Consider the following 13,619-nt stretch of genomic DNA (forward strand, 5'->3'; position numbering starts at 1 on the left):
AACTACCACATCAAGTACTATCTTCTCCTTTTAATTTTTTAGTTAGTATCTAATATCTAATCCATTGGATTGACTAATCTGGGGGTGATTGATTTGACTCTATGAAAAATTTTCATCGACCATCAGAGTAAATTCAAAAGTGAAGATGATAGTCGAACCTAACAGTCAGCGTTCTCGGATCTGCTATCCATTTGAAATAAATCCTCATAAATTCATCGTAGTTGAGTTTCAAACTCGAGATGTGGCAAATTCATTATTGATGAACCTAACCATATATCTCACCGTTGAATATTTGATTCTACATGGTTAAAGATTTCAATTTGATGATTCATGTGTTAGGATGTAATATTGTAAGAAGATAAGTCTACTCTCTTAAGATACTAAAATATTAAGGTTTTTGACACATAAATGCTCATCTATTAAAAAGCTGTGATTATTTTGGAATTAATTTGTTCACAATTGATGCACAAGTTCTAATTTTGGGTTTCATTTGTTCATAATTGATGATCTAGCACAGTTGGTAAGATTTTGGATGATCAAATATGTGATTACTGAAAATTTATTATTTTCTTAAAGCTAATCATTTTAATTTTTAATTTATTTAAATATACGAGAGATAACCAACTAAGATTGAATTCTCCATAGACCTATTTTATGATTCTATTATATGTACATGAGAATAATCCCTTTCTATTATATGTACAAGAGAATAATTCCTTGGCGAATAAGATTCCTCTCATTTGAAGAGGTCACTCAGTTATCATAATTTATCTCTTTTTAAATCATTATTGAAGAATGTTTGTGGTAAATATTTATAAAATTTTTGCTTGTTGCCTCCTAGACATAGTTAGTTGGTTATGACCTCACGACCATCCGTGAGAAAGTAAATCGAGAAACTGCAGTTGACTATGAGAAGGACATTACTTCGGCGCTTTATCGAGATTCAACTCTTATCTACTTCAGCAACTCTGCTCTGTCATAACCAACTTAGTTATGCATGAGGGTAAAAAATTATCTTGGATAAACTTTTATAGTGATCGACTCCACTGTTGAAATGAGCCCATAGTCAAAAAACCTCCTAAGAAATTTTTTGAATGCACGGTATCACTATGTTGATAAAAGAGGACTCAAATTCAAAACCTCATACAATACATATCTTCCTACTTACCACTTGAGATAAGATTATTTTATATCTTATGGGTAGAAATAATAAAATTTCACCATCTTTAAAATTGATTTTTCAAGGTGTTCTTGAACAAATGTTCTCATAGAAATATCTTAAAGGACGCATAATCAGGAAACATAAAAGACTAATGAAGACCCTTAATTGACGCTTCAAATTTAATTTCAAGCATTAGAATTGTTGGAAATTCATAGTTGACTTTTGACTTTCAAACTTTTGAAATTGTCCAACTTTATATCATTTCCTAAATAGGTTAATCATTTTTCAAAGTATGCCAAATTAAAAGTTGGGTTTGGAATCTTTTTATTTCTACATTTATAAACTTTCAATGGAGATTGTCATTTGTCTTCGTCCATCCTTTTAACTCGTTAGGAACAAAGTTTTTCTATTAGAATCGATGAAATTAATATATCTCCATAATAGTATAATATTATCTATTTTAGACATAAACCCTTATGATTTTATTTTTGGACTCAATCCAAAATGGACAATATCATATTATTTATGAAGATATATTAATTACATTGATTTTAATCATTGGTATCAGAGTCATGGTTTATGTAGAATCATGTGAGGACTCTAAAAAAAATGAAGTAAGTAGGGAAGGTCCGAACTCGGACTATGAGAATAATGGTAGGGGCTCCAGTAATCCTTTGTTTGAGGAGGACCCTCAGGAAAAACGAAGAAGGTAGGGGAGGTTCGGACCTGAACCATGAGGATAATAATAAGGTGCTCTCATTGGTCTTTTGTTTGAGAGGAGGATTATTAAGATACATCAAAATTTCACATTATAAATACATATAAAAGATCATGAATTTATAAGATGGAAGATATTTCTATTGGTACGAGATTTTTTTATTTGAGTCGAAAAATAAAATTACGAGAGCTTAAATTCAAAGTGAATAATATCATACCATTATGAATATATATGACTTCTATCCGTCCTAACATTTTCTCACCAGGGAGAGTTGATGGACATTTATAGAAAATTATTATTTAAATATAAAATATATTAATTAAAAATAAAATAATTATTTTAAAAATATAAAATTATTTTATTAAATTTTAATTAAGTCTATTTAAATTATCTCAATTATATATTTAAGAATTAATTTTAATCTAAGTTAAAAACATTTGCTCACATCCTTTGTTCAACCAGAAATGTCAACGGTACTGGCCTTCGCACTAGGATGACGCATACAGATGAATTGTCGGGGTGTGCAGGCATCGAAGGCGTTTCTGTGCCCGTTTACGAGAGGAACGAAATATTTTGCATGGAAAGAAATGAAATTTTAAATCTTGGATTTCACAATAATAGCTGTTAGTCACTTCAGATCTCAGGGAATATTTTTAAATAAAAATTTTCAAACCAAAATCAAAATTTTAAACCTTGGTTTGATTTTCAATTTGATTTGACTCAAGCTGCAAAAGGTTGGAACCGCCAACCTAGCGGCCCCCCCACCCCAGCCCCACAAGTATGAGGGGGAGTAAATTTGATTTGACTCAAACTAAACGTTTATACACACAGGAACTATTTTGAATCCCTTTTTACTATCATAATTGCCTCTTCTTGTGGTGTCACAATAGTAATTCTTCATTTATTATTCGCTTAAGATCTCAAAGGATGCTTGATTGAGAGTTATCGTTGATAATCTTATTTATTTGCTTAAGATTTGTTTAGTTTAAATTATAATTGATTTTCAAGTAATGTAGCATTACTGCCACATCAACAAATAAGTAATAATCCGGGAATATGATTATCTTGACAATCTAAGGGAGTGTTTGATTCAGGGCCGTTTCAAGATTCCATGAGGTCCTAGGCTAAATTTTTTTTAGATCTTTAATATATATAGTTTAAATATAAATTTTTTTTTCACCCTTTTTCATTCGGATTTGGGATCGATAATGACCGATTTAATTTTTTTTAAAAATAAAATATTAATTAAAAAATAGATTTTTATATAAAATTTAATTTACTAACTATTAATTTAAAAATAAATTTTTATATAAAATTTAGTTTTCTAACTTTTTGAGATGCAAAATTATTAATTAAATTTTTATATTCAAGTTTTGTTAATAAAATTTTTTCAATTGATAAAATTATTTAATTATTTAATTTTTCTTGAACACATAGTATTTGAGCACACAATATTGATCTGTTAACTCTTGAAAAAATGAAGATATAAAATGAGATGAAAGAAAAAAAACTTATATTGACATATAAATAAAATTTTATATTTTTATAATAATATAATGATTATAATTAATATAAAATTAATTAGTTTTATCATTGTTTTTAGAATGATACATCAAATATCAATTCAGTCATTCATTAATTCTTATGCATGCAATAACTGATCATGCATGTAGGCGTGCAGACGTGAGCAGTGCATCAAATGCACGAAGCGGCATCAAATTCTCATACGTAGCCATGTAAACGTGATGTGACCTTTGGAAATCGAAACACCGCGGTCTCGCGAAACGAATGCGCTATTAGATTGATATAAAAAAATTTTTAATTAAAATATTTTTTTTAATAATAATGGGCCCCAATAAAATTGGGACCCTAGGCATAGGCCTTAAGCCGACTCTGGTTTGGTTTGAATTTTTTTTTTCTGTTTTTCTGTTTTTATTTTCTATTTCTATTTTTCTGTTTTCTAATCTAATTTTTAGAAAATAAAAAATATATTTGGTATGATATACTGTTTTCTATTTTCTAGAAAAAAAAAACTGGAAAATACGTTTGGTTTATTAATATAAAAAATTATAAATAAAATAATTTTTTAATAAAACAATCATCTTATTAATGGAAAAGGAAAAATTTTATGTGGAGAACAACAAAAAAATTCAAGAATAAACATTATTGTTTCCCAAATTCACACCCAGCAAATATCTCCAAAACAAAAACATAATTAGCATGCAAAATACATATATATATATATATATATATATATATATATATATAGAAATCCAAAACATAATAAATAAACTAAAATCCATTTCAAAACCTTGGCAGGTAAGACATACGTTTTCTATAAAAATCTAAATCCAAATCAAATCATGCAACTGAGGTGTTCTAATGTAGGCTTTATCTCAATTGAGGTGTTCCAGAACGCCATCACTTGCTTCTACCGCACCGTCCTTTCCTCCGGCAAGGAGATGTTCACCAAAGTCTTTTGGTCTGCCAACCAAGCCGACGGCGCTTTCCTCTCCGTCACCGTACACTATGGCATTTCCCCCTCGAAACCCCATGTCCAATTGGTGAGGAAAAAGAAGGGTAGGAGGTGCTTTGCCGCTGCGATTCTGCTATCAGCCTCCACTGGGATACCTCCTCCGCTGCCTACGAATCGGGGCCCGAGCCGAGAAAGGGCGTCTACCTCGCCATGGTCTGATGGTCATCGACGCCGAGTTCACGCTGCTATTGGGCAACATGTGCGGGCAATTCATCGAGCAGTTCGAGGGCACGCACCCGATCGCGGCGTTCGCGATGGTGAGCCGGCGGGAGCAGGTGCATGGTGAAACTCTTACTCCACCAAGGCGGCGTTAGACGAAGGCGGGAAGGAGCACAAGATTGTGATCTGGTGCAAAGGGGACAAGCTCAGCGCCGAGGAGTCGGAGCTGCACATGGCGGTGGACAAGAAGAAGGTGGTCAGCGTGAGAAGATTGAGGTGGAATTTCAAGGGGGACCAGACCATCTTCATCGACGGTTCGACGGTGGACGTGATGTGGGATGTGCACGGCTGGTGGTTCTGCGACTCCTCCCGCTGCGCCTTGTTCACGTTCCGGCAGCGGAGCGCGATGGAGAGCCGACTGTGGCTGGACGGAGACTTGAAGAAGGGTATCTCTGGCTTCTCCCTCTTGATCCAAGTCTTCAAAAACCAATGAAACGAATCGCTCAAAGTCGGGGAGAAAAGGAATATGGTAGGGCATTTTCCTGTTTTTTATTTATCCGTCACAATTTTCATTTTATATAGAAAATAATATTTTATTATTTTTTATTTTCTTAAAAAATGATTTTTCATTTTCCAAAGAATGAGATTGGAAAACACAAAACAAATAATAATTTCTAAAAACTAAGAAAAAGAAAATGAGAAAATACCAAACCAAACGCTATATAAGATTTGTTGTGATTCTGGAGGTTAACTAAATTTTTTTCCATGATTACCCTTTGATTTTAAAATTGAAATAATTGAAATGTAAAGTAAAACTTAATTGAAACCGAGTTAATTAATTCAATAAATTTTAATTTAAATATTTCTAAATATAAAAGAGATAATTTATTTTAAATTAAAAAAATAAAATTAATGAATTATTTTTATTAATTTAATAAATTATTTTATTAAAACAATTATTTAAAAAAATTATTTTATTAAAATAAAATTAACAAATTATATTTATTATTTTAATAAATTATTTTATTAAAATATATAAAAATTTATTTTAAATTTAATAAAATTAAATTAATGAATTATTTTATTAAAATAACTATTTTAACAAATTATTTTATTAAAATATATAAAAATTTATTTTAAATTTTAAAAAAAATTAAATTAATGAATTATATTAATTAATTTAATAAATTATTTTAATAAATAATTATTTTAATAAATTATTTTATTAAAAATATATAAATTTATTTTAAAAAATTATAAATAAATTATAATTATTTTTTATATATTATCAATTTATTATCATCATTAATATTATTAATATTAATATTATTAATTTAATTTAATTTAATTTATTTTAAGATAATATTAAGTGGAAGATTCATTAGTTAGGGTTGGTGCAAATATTCTATAAAGTTGATTAAGTCAATATTTTGACTTGAAAGAGAACTATATTTGATAATCAATTAAACTAATGAGTTAAAAAATTATTTACTTGTCAAGAAAACAAAAAGAGAGGAGAAAAAAAATAAAAATTTAAAACTACAGCTCTTAATTAAACAACAACACAAAGTCAGAGGATATGGATAAGATCAGGATCCTGTTCAACCACCGCTCGAATCGTAAAACACCGTCAAGTCCATCAACTGATGTCGACCGTCCATCTCTCTTTTCATACTTCATATACTTGTAGCTGATCCCCTGTTCTTCGTCGGCGACGCATCCCATTTGTCACCGGTCTTTACCTCCATTGCCCTTCACTCTCGCACGAGAAATCTAATGTGCACCGTCAAACAGGATTCAAACGATACAGCCAATAAAAATTTAGCATAAAAATTAGTAAAATAAATAAGTTTACAAATTTGTTTAGATTGCTATTAAGCTGTAGCGTCTAAATTCTTTTTTTATTCTCTTATTATTCCATTGGACATTAAGCTGAAGCGTGTCTTAGGCAGTTGGTCATTTTGCTGTAGCGTGTCTTAAGCAGGCAGCCAATCATTGTTGATAACGCGCTTCTTTTGTTTCGTCGTCGTCATCGTCGTCGTCGACTGCTTTCCTCCCATAGCCATCGCTCGATCTACAGATCCACTCTTTCGATCTCCAAATCGAGGAACTAATCGGCCTCCACTTTTAGGGTTTCGATCGGCGATGGAGTTCTTCGCCCGGGCGAAGGCAGTGCGGCTGCGGAGCCACCACGACAAGTACCTGGTAGCAGAAGAAGACGAGGAGCGCGTCGTCCAGGATCGCGACGGAACCTCCAGAAACGCCAGGTGGACAGTGGAACGCGTGGATACTTCTCCTCACGTCCTCCGCTTCCGCAGCTGCTACGGCCGCTACCTCACCGCCTCCAACGAGCCCTTCCTCCTCGGCGTCACCGGGAAGAAGGTCACGCAGACCCTCCCCGCCCGCCTCGATTCCTCCGTCGAGTGGGAGCCCGTCCGGGACGGCGCCCGGGTCAAGCTCGTGACCCGCTACGGTAACTACCTTCGTGGCAACGGCGGTCTCCCCCCATGGCGCAACTCCGTCACCCACGACGTCCCTCACCGGACTGTGACCCAGGAGTGGGTCTTCTGGGATTTGGACGTCGTCGAGGTACTGCACAATCCACCTTCCGCTCCGGGTCACAAGGCTGCGCCGCCCTCGTCGGAGAAATTGCCCAAATTGAATCTCCAACCCAATCCGCCTTCCATCCCTCATCAGATAGCTGTGCCGCCCTCGTCGGAGAAATTACCCAGATTGGAGGTCCTTTCGCTTGCTTCAACCCTCTTTTGACTAGTTTAATTGATGAAAATTCTTCTTTTTCACTTGTTCTCCAAGTTTTGGGAATGATATGGGAAAACACTAACAGATAAGTGATCTGTTAGACTCTCAGACCTAGAGTAGACTTTAGTTCGAAGGCATTGACTTCGAGTTCTGTCAGAGATGAGTAGAGCTGGAATCAAATTCTCCCAAACTGATAGCAATTCGAATGAAGCTTGGATGGACAAGTCAAGTAAATACAACTCATCGGACATGGAATAGGTGGGATATGAGTGATGATTGGGCGTAGATGGGGCTTCAGTGTCTCATTAAGCTTCGGCGTGATCAAAATTGTCCAAGGTGGGGCTTTTACTGTGTGTGGGATCCGAGCTCTGGATTGTTATTGTAGCTAGTCAGTCTATCTCTCAACTCCTTTGTATACTTGGTCTCCCTTAATGAGTCATGCCAATTGGAGGATGCCACATGACAGAAATCTCTGAATGTGAATAAGTTGTTCCTCATTATGGTTTCTCTAGACTCAAGAGACGCGAGTCAAACTTCCTTTGGCTAAAATTGCTGCCCATGAATCACTGTTATCTTTTTCAGCATACATGTTTTGGCACATTCAACCACTGATGCTATTAACGACTAATTTACCAATATCAAGGACTATATTTTGCATATTTAACCACAATGTGATTTGAATTTTCTATCATAGTAACAAATTTTCCTCTTTTAGATTTTGACTGTCTTTGATGATTGTTGTTTCCCTTTTGTTAATTTTCAGAGAGTGATTCTAGTCTTTTTTTTAATCTCCAAATTTCATATTACATGTAGTTACTAGGAAAGCCATATATCCTTTTCTAACTGCAAATGTATTAAAAGAAAGTTTGATTCTTGTTGTTCTTGCAGTCATTGGATTCTTTTTCTGCTCCAGTGCACAAAGTTGAAGGTAGGAGTGTGTTCTATGCCATTGCAGATGATGCTGGAAATGTGGATGACAGTGTGGAATGGCCTCATTTGACTTTCAACGGGACGAGTGTACTCGAGTTGACGGAGAGGTTAAGAGAGGAAACGAAGCTTGATGACATTATTGTGTGCACCCGGAACCCGCTGAACCAGCACCTCATACCTCTTTTTCTGCACTTGCCGCCCAATAATGTGAAAATACGACTTGTGATCGTTGATGCCAATTCAAAAGGTGAGTTTGGTTGAATCACAACTTATGTTTCTTTCCTTGTAGTTTTCACTTTGCCTTGTTAGTTTATCTGCTGTGCTGAACTGCTACATTTTTAACCACTACCTAACACATTAGACATTCCTATTTTCCGCTATGCTGTCGATCTACTATTCAATTTAAAATTCTTTTCATACTATTTGGATGAATTTTCAAGGAAACAAACCTTTGTTATAACTTTGTCATCCATTGTTGTTTAATTTTTATTTATCTTTGGATGTTTCTATGTAACTTCATCTATCTTTGGTCATTGATCATTGCTTGTTGTTGAAGGATCATCTCACCTTTTTTTCCAGTCCATGGATCTTATTGCAGCCATATATTGAGTGACCAATTAGACTTCATAATAGTACAAGTAAACTATGGAAAAACAATAAGCGAAAAGACCACTTATGCATCATTCAATATAATAAGCTGAAACTTCATTCCCACTCACTAGTATTCTTGCTGAACTCCCTCCTGTAAATTTCTCGATATCTAAACATGGATTGATTACAATCCCACTCTCACTGAATTCTAGTTTTATTCATTAGCAAAAGATTCATAAAATGATTAATACTGATATACTAACATACCAGCAATAAGCAGTAATTCATCCTTTTTATGAGTAATTAATGATTTGGTGCCATTATGCATTAGCATAATTATCAAATACAGCCCAAACACTCTTTATGCTTAGTTGAACTTTTCTCATGTAAATAATTCTGTATAAATTAGACATTATGCTATCTTAAGCAACATGCTCCTATTTAACCATAAGCAACTTAAAGGGAACATTGTTCTTCTAGTTGTGAAACAAATTAATAATCCTAAGCAACATGCTCCTATTTAACCATAATAATCCTTTAAAACCTTGTATTCATTCACCTCTTTATCTTCGCCTTCCCAACTATCACTAATTTGTTGTATCATGTGTTGCCATTGAAATTCTTTTGTTCATCTTTAAAATGTGCTTTGTTATTGATATTGTTGTCGCAAAATTTTCTAGTTGCAAAGAATTTCAATATTTAAAGGACAAATTTTATCAGTGCTGATGGTGAGCCAACTTCTTTTGCAAATCATATCGAGATCATTCAACTTGAAGTGCATAGTGACATAATTGTTTTTTTGCTTGATTGAGAACTTGAGAAAGTTTGATAGGGGTTGAAATTTTCAATTGAATTGGCAAGTGAAACTGATATGCTACTGCAAAAGAGGTATGTATTGAAGATTTAAGAAATTTACTTGTATTTGTTGAGAAAGAAAACTAAAATACTGTGTTTGAAACTCCATGAAATTAGAATTTATTCTTTAGAATTGTTTAATATGCCAAAAGGGATCTTCTAACTTGAACCTTATGGACAGATGGCAAATGGGTTAGATTGGTTGAATGGGTTGAGTGAGTTGTATGGGCTAAATGTATTGATGTTATATCAATACTTTTTATTCAATAAAATTTCTTGGTTAATATATAGAGTTGGCTTATTTCAAATTAAGGATTTATATATTTTTTAACATATCAAATGTTAATTCTTATCCTAGAGAATAATAAATAATTTTTCAAACTTTATTTTAATTAATAAAAACTTAATTATTAATCATTGATTATGATAAAAAAAATTATTGTAATATTAGACTTTCTAATATAATAATTTTTTATCTTTAATTGAAGGATGATGATGTAATAATATAATAATTTTTATCTTTTTATAAATTCATATTATTTATCAAAAAAATATCTTTCTAATATCATATAAATGGTTATGTGTTAGTTAGTAGTGGAGTCAAGTTTAATTATATTCAAATTTATTTATTTATTGAACTTTTAAAAACTTATTTATTAAAAATTTTATGGAACTCTAGTTGAATTTTTTAATCTCACATAATTTATATTTATTTTTAATTTTAATATATTATAAATATTAAATTCAGAAAGATATACAAAACAATCTATAAAATTATTCATGAATATTTTTCACATATTATTTTTTTATAATTAAATTTTATATAAATTAATAGATAAATTTATTCATAAATTATTTATGAATATTATTCATGAAATCAAATTCATTAGTGTTTAAGTTGGTTTATTTTATGTTTTATTATAATTAAATAGAAATGAATAAATTTTATCAAATTGAATACTTAAATATGCTCTCTCTCTCTTATTTAAAAATTTATAAGATAAATAAAATATTTGACAATCATTTCTAATGACACAAACAAACTCGTAAATCTTTTCAAGTTGTGCGAGGGCGGGCAAATCAAGTTGTATGAACCGGATTGATGTTCCAGTGAACCGTGTCCCTTGGCTCCGGCCCAGTAGATGAAATTGCAAGACCTTTCTGGAAAATGGGCCTTCAAACATGGCCCATGGGCTTCAGGTGAACGGGACCTTTCTGGGCGTCCCTTGAGCCGGCCTATAGATCAAGTTTCAAGGCCTTTCTGACAATTGGGCCTTGAAACATGGCCCATGGGCTCCATCGAGTGCGATACTATTCGAAGTGAGTAGTTCTCTTCTCCGTTGTTGGAACGGGCGGATGCTCGGAGAGTGTGCGAGGAAATGCCACAAGGATGATCTCGAGTCCGGCGAACCTCTCGCACCTTTGGAATTCCGTCAGAGTCGCCTTGTTCCGTACTAAGAGTTATGCTTTGGTCCCCCATCACAGGAGGCGTTGCTGTTCTTCGCCATTCATAGCGTTCGGCCAACAGGTAAAACCCTAGCTAGCTTTCACCATTGAATGGAAGAAATATGGGAGCTAGCTAGCTTTGTTAATCTCTTTGTTGTTCGTTTGTCGTCGTACTTGTACTAATTGCTCATGCCTTCTTTTTTAGATCAGTGGACGGATAGTTGCATCTGCTTCTATAGGCAGAAGAGAAGAGCGATCGTTGGTTGTGCATGGTGGGTGGTGGTGCCGCTGGAGTCTATGCTTCAATTAGAGCCAAGTCTCTAGCTCCTCACCTAAGTGTGTTGGTTTTTGAGAAAGGGAAACCATTAATTAGCAAAGGTTAAAATTTCCGGGGGAGGTCGATGCAATGCGACAAATGGGCATTTCTTTGATGCAGCGGTGAGGAAAAAGCTTTTTCACATGTCTCAAAATCACATTTTTGGAACAATAAATGAAGAAGGGCTATTACTTTTCCCATCATGGTAACAATTTCAAGTTCTTGAAATGTTGCATTCATGCCTTGTATATTTGGTTGTTAATGCATCAGCATTATCGATTTCTTTGATGCAGCGGTGAGGAAAAAGCTTTTTCACATGTCTCAAAATCACATTTTTGGAACAATAAATGAAGAAGGGCTATTACTTTTCCCATCATGGTTACAATTTCAAGTTCTTGAAATGTTGCATTCATGCCTTGGTTGTTAATGCATCAGCATTGTCTTAATTTACTTTCACTATATAATTTATGTCATATTCCAGTAGAAAATCTTCAAATATGGATGTAGTAACATGGCAAAGATGGTGCAATATCTTAAAAATAAATCAGATTATTGGTTGCATGCATGCATATTAAGTTGCATGCATATTCATTCACGCAACTTGATTTATTATGGGAGCAATATGCATGAATATTAGAGGAGAATTCATTAATGACTTTTCAATGATGCATGTATGTCATTTATTATTGGTTCATGTATACTTCTTGGGTATTCCCTATAAATACCCTATGTATTCACTCAATTGGTAATGCAAGAGAAAGTTTTCCTCCATTCTTTAGTGTTCTAGTTTCCTCCATTTGTGAGTGTTCTAGTTTTATGCTCTCCATTTTCTAACAAATTGGTATCAGAGCGTACCATTTTGTGTTTGGAGACAAAGCTTGAAGGAAAGATGTCGCTTGGAGCCCCATTTGTTGTTCCATCTCTCACCAAAGACAATTATGAGAATTGGTGCATAAGGATGAAGGCTTTGCTGGAGCATATGAAGCTTGAGATCCTGTGGAGAATGGCGTTGATGAAAATGAGGCATCCGCCAAGAAGAAGGACCAAAAGGCTCTCACTCTCATCCATCAAAGTTTGGATGAAAAGATGTTCGAGAAAGTTGCTACGGCAACTACATCCAAGCAAGCATGGGAAACTCTTCAAGCTTCATTTAAAGGTGTTAATAAAGTAAAGAAGGTACGTCTTCAAACATTGAGAGGAGAATTTGAATCTCTACGCATGAAGGATTCCGAATCTATTTCTGATTATTTCTCAAGAGTATTGGCTATTACAAATCAATTGAAAGGATATGGAGATGATATGAAGGATGATCTAATTGTTGGAAAAATTTTGAGATCTTTGGATCCAAAATTTAATTATATCGTGGTTGCCATCGGAGAGTCTAAAGATCTTAGACACCATGACCGTTGATGAACTTGCCGGATCTTTACAAGCACATGGGAGAAGATTTAATAAAACCGATTCAAGAATTGGTTGAACAAGCCTTGAAAGCAAAGCTACTATTAGAAGGAGCACAAACCAAGGTGTATCCAAAGAGGCCGCGGACGTGGGCAGATCTCGGACAAGGCCAAGGTCGAGGTCATGGTCATGGAGAGGTAGACGAGGTGACAAAAACTTCGCATATAATGCTGAGACAAGTCAAAACTTCAATCAAAGAAGAAATCGTGGAAGGGGTAGAAGTCGTGGAGGTCATCAAATGAGGTATGACAAATCTGAAATTGAGTGCTTTACTTGTCATCGTCTTGGCCACAATTCTTGGGAATGTAGAAATAACAAGGAGGAGACAACTAATTTTGCGGAGAGCAATGATACAAAAGAAGATTCGGGCCCTACTGCTAGCTTGCAAAACTGATCAAGATGAGAATGAGTGTACATGGTATCTTGATTCCGGCGCAAGTAGTCACATTTGCGGTAGGAGAGATTTGTTCGTGGAACTTGATGAATCAACCGATGGTGATATAACTTTTGGCGACTCTTCAAAAGTTCAAGTCAAGGAAAATGTACTATTTTGATTCTTGCAAAAGATGGAAGTCATCAATTAATTTCCAATGTGTTTTATGTGCCGGCCATGAAAAGTAACATTTTGAGTTTGGGCCAATTATTGGAAAAGAATTATGATATTCATTTGAAAGATAAATCCTTGACC

General features: G+C 34.0%; 1 protein-coding gene and 1 pseudogene across 1 annotated transcript; both read left to right on the plus strand.

Moving 5' to 3' along the window:
• Positions 1-4,243: 4,243 nt before the first annotated feature.
• LOC141817594 (uncharacterized) lies at positions 4,244-5,068 on the plus strand (annotated as a pseudogene).
• Positions 5,069-6,606: 1,538 nt separating this feature from the next.
• LOC141817593 (uncharacterized) lies at positions 6,607-9,866 on the plus strand. The gene is made up of 3 exons (XM_074705229.1): positions 6,607-7,314; positions 8,224-8,512; positions 9,537-9,866. Exons 1-3 carry the CDS (start codon positions 6,721-6,723, stop codon positions 9,557-9,559), a joined length of 906 nt encoding a protein of 301 aa, XP_074561330.1. The 5' UTR covers positions 6,607-6,720; the 3' UTR covers positions 9,560-9,866.
• The last annotated feature ends 3,753 nt before the right edge of the window (positions 9,867-13,619 follow it).

This window comes from Curcuma longa, unplaced genomic scaffold, assembly GCF_044706935.1.
Source record: "Curcuma longa cultivar G26 ecotype Majalengka, Jawa Barat unplaced genomic scaffold, ITB_CL_G26_1.1 contig_21140, whole genome shotgun sequence".
NCBI classification, from domain to species: domain Eukaryota; kingdom Viridiplantae; phylum Streptophyta; class Magnoliopsida; order Zingiberales; family Zingiberaceae; genus Curcuma; species Curcuma longa.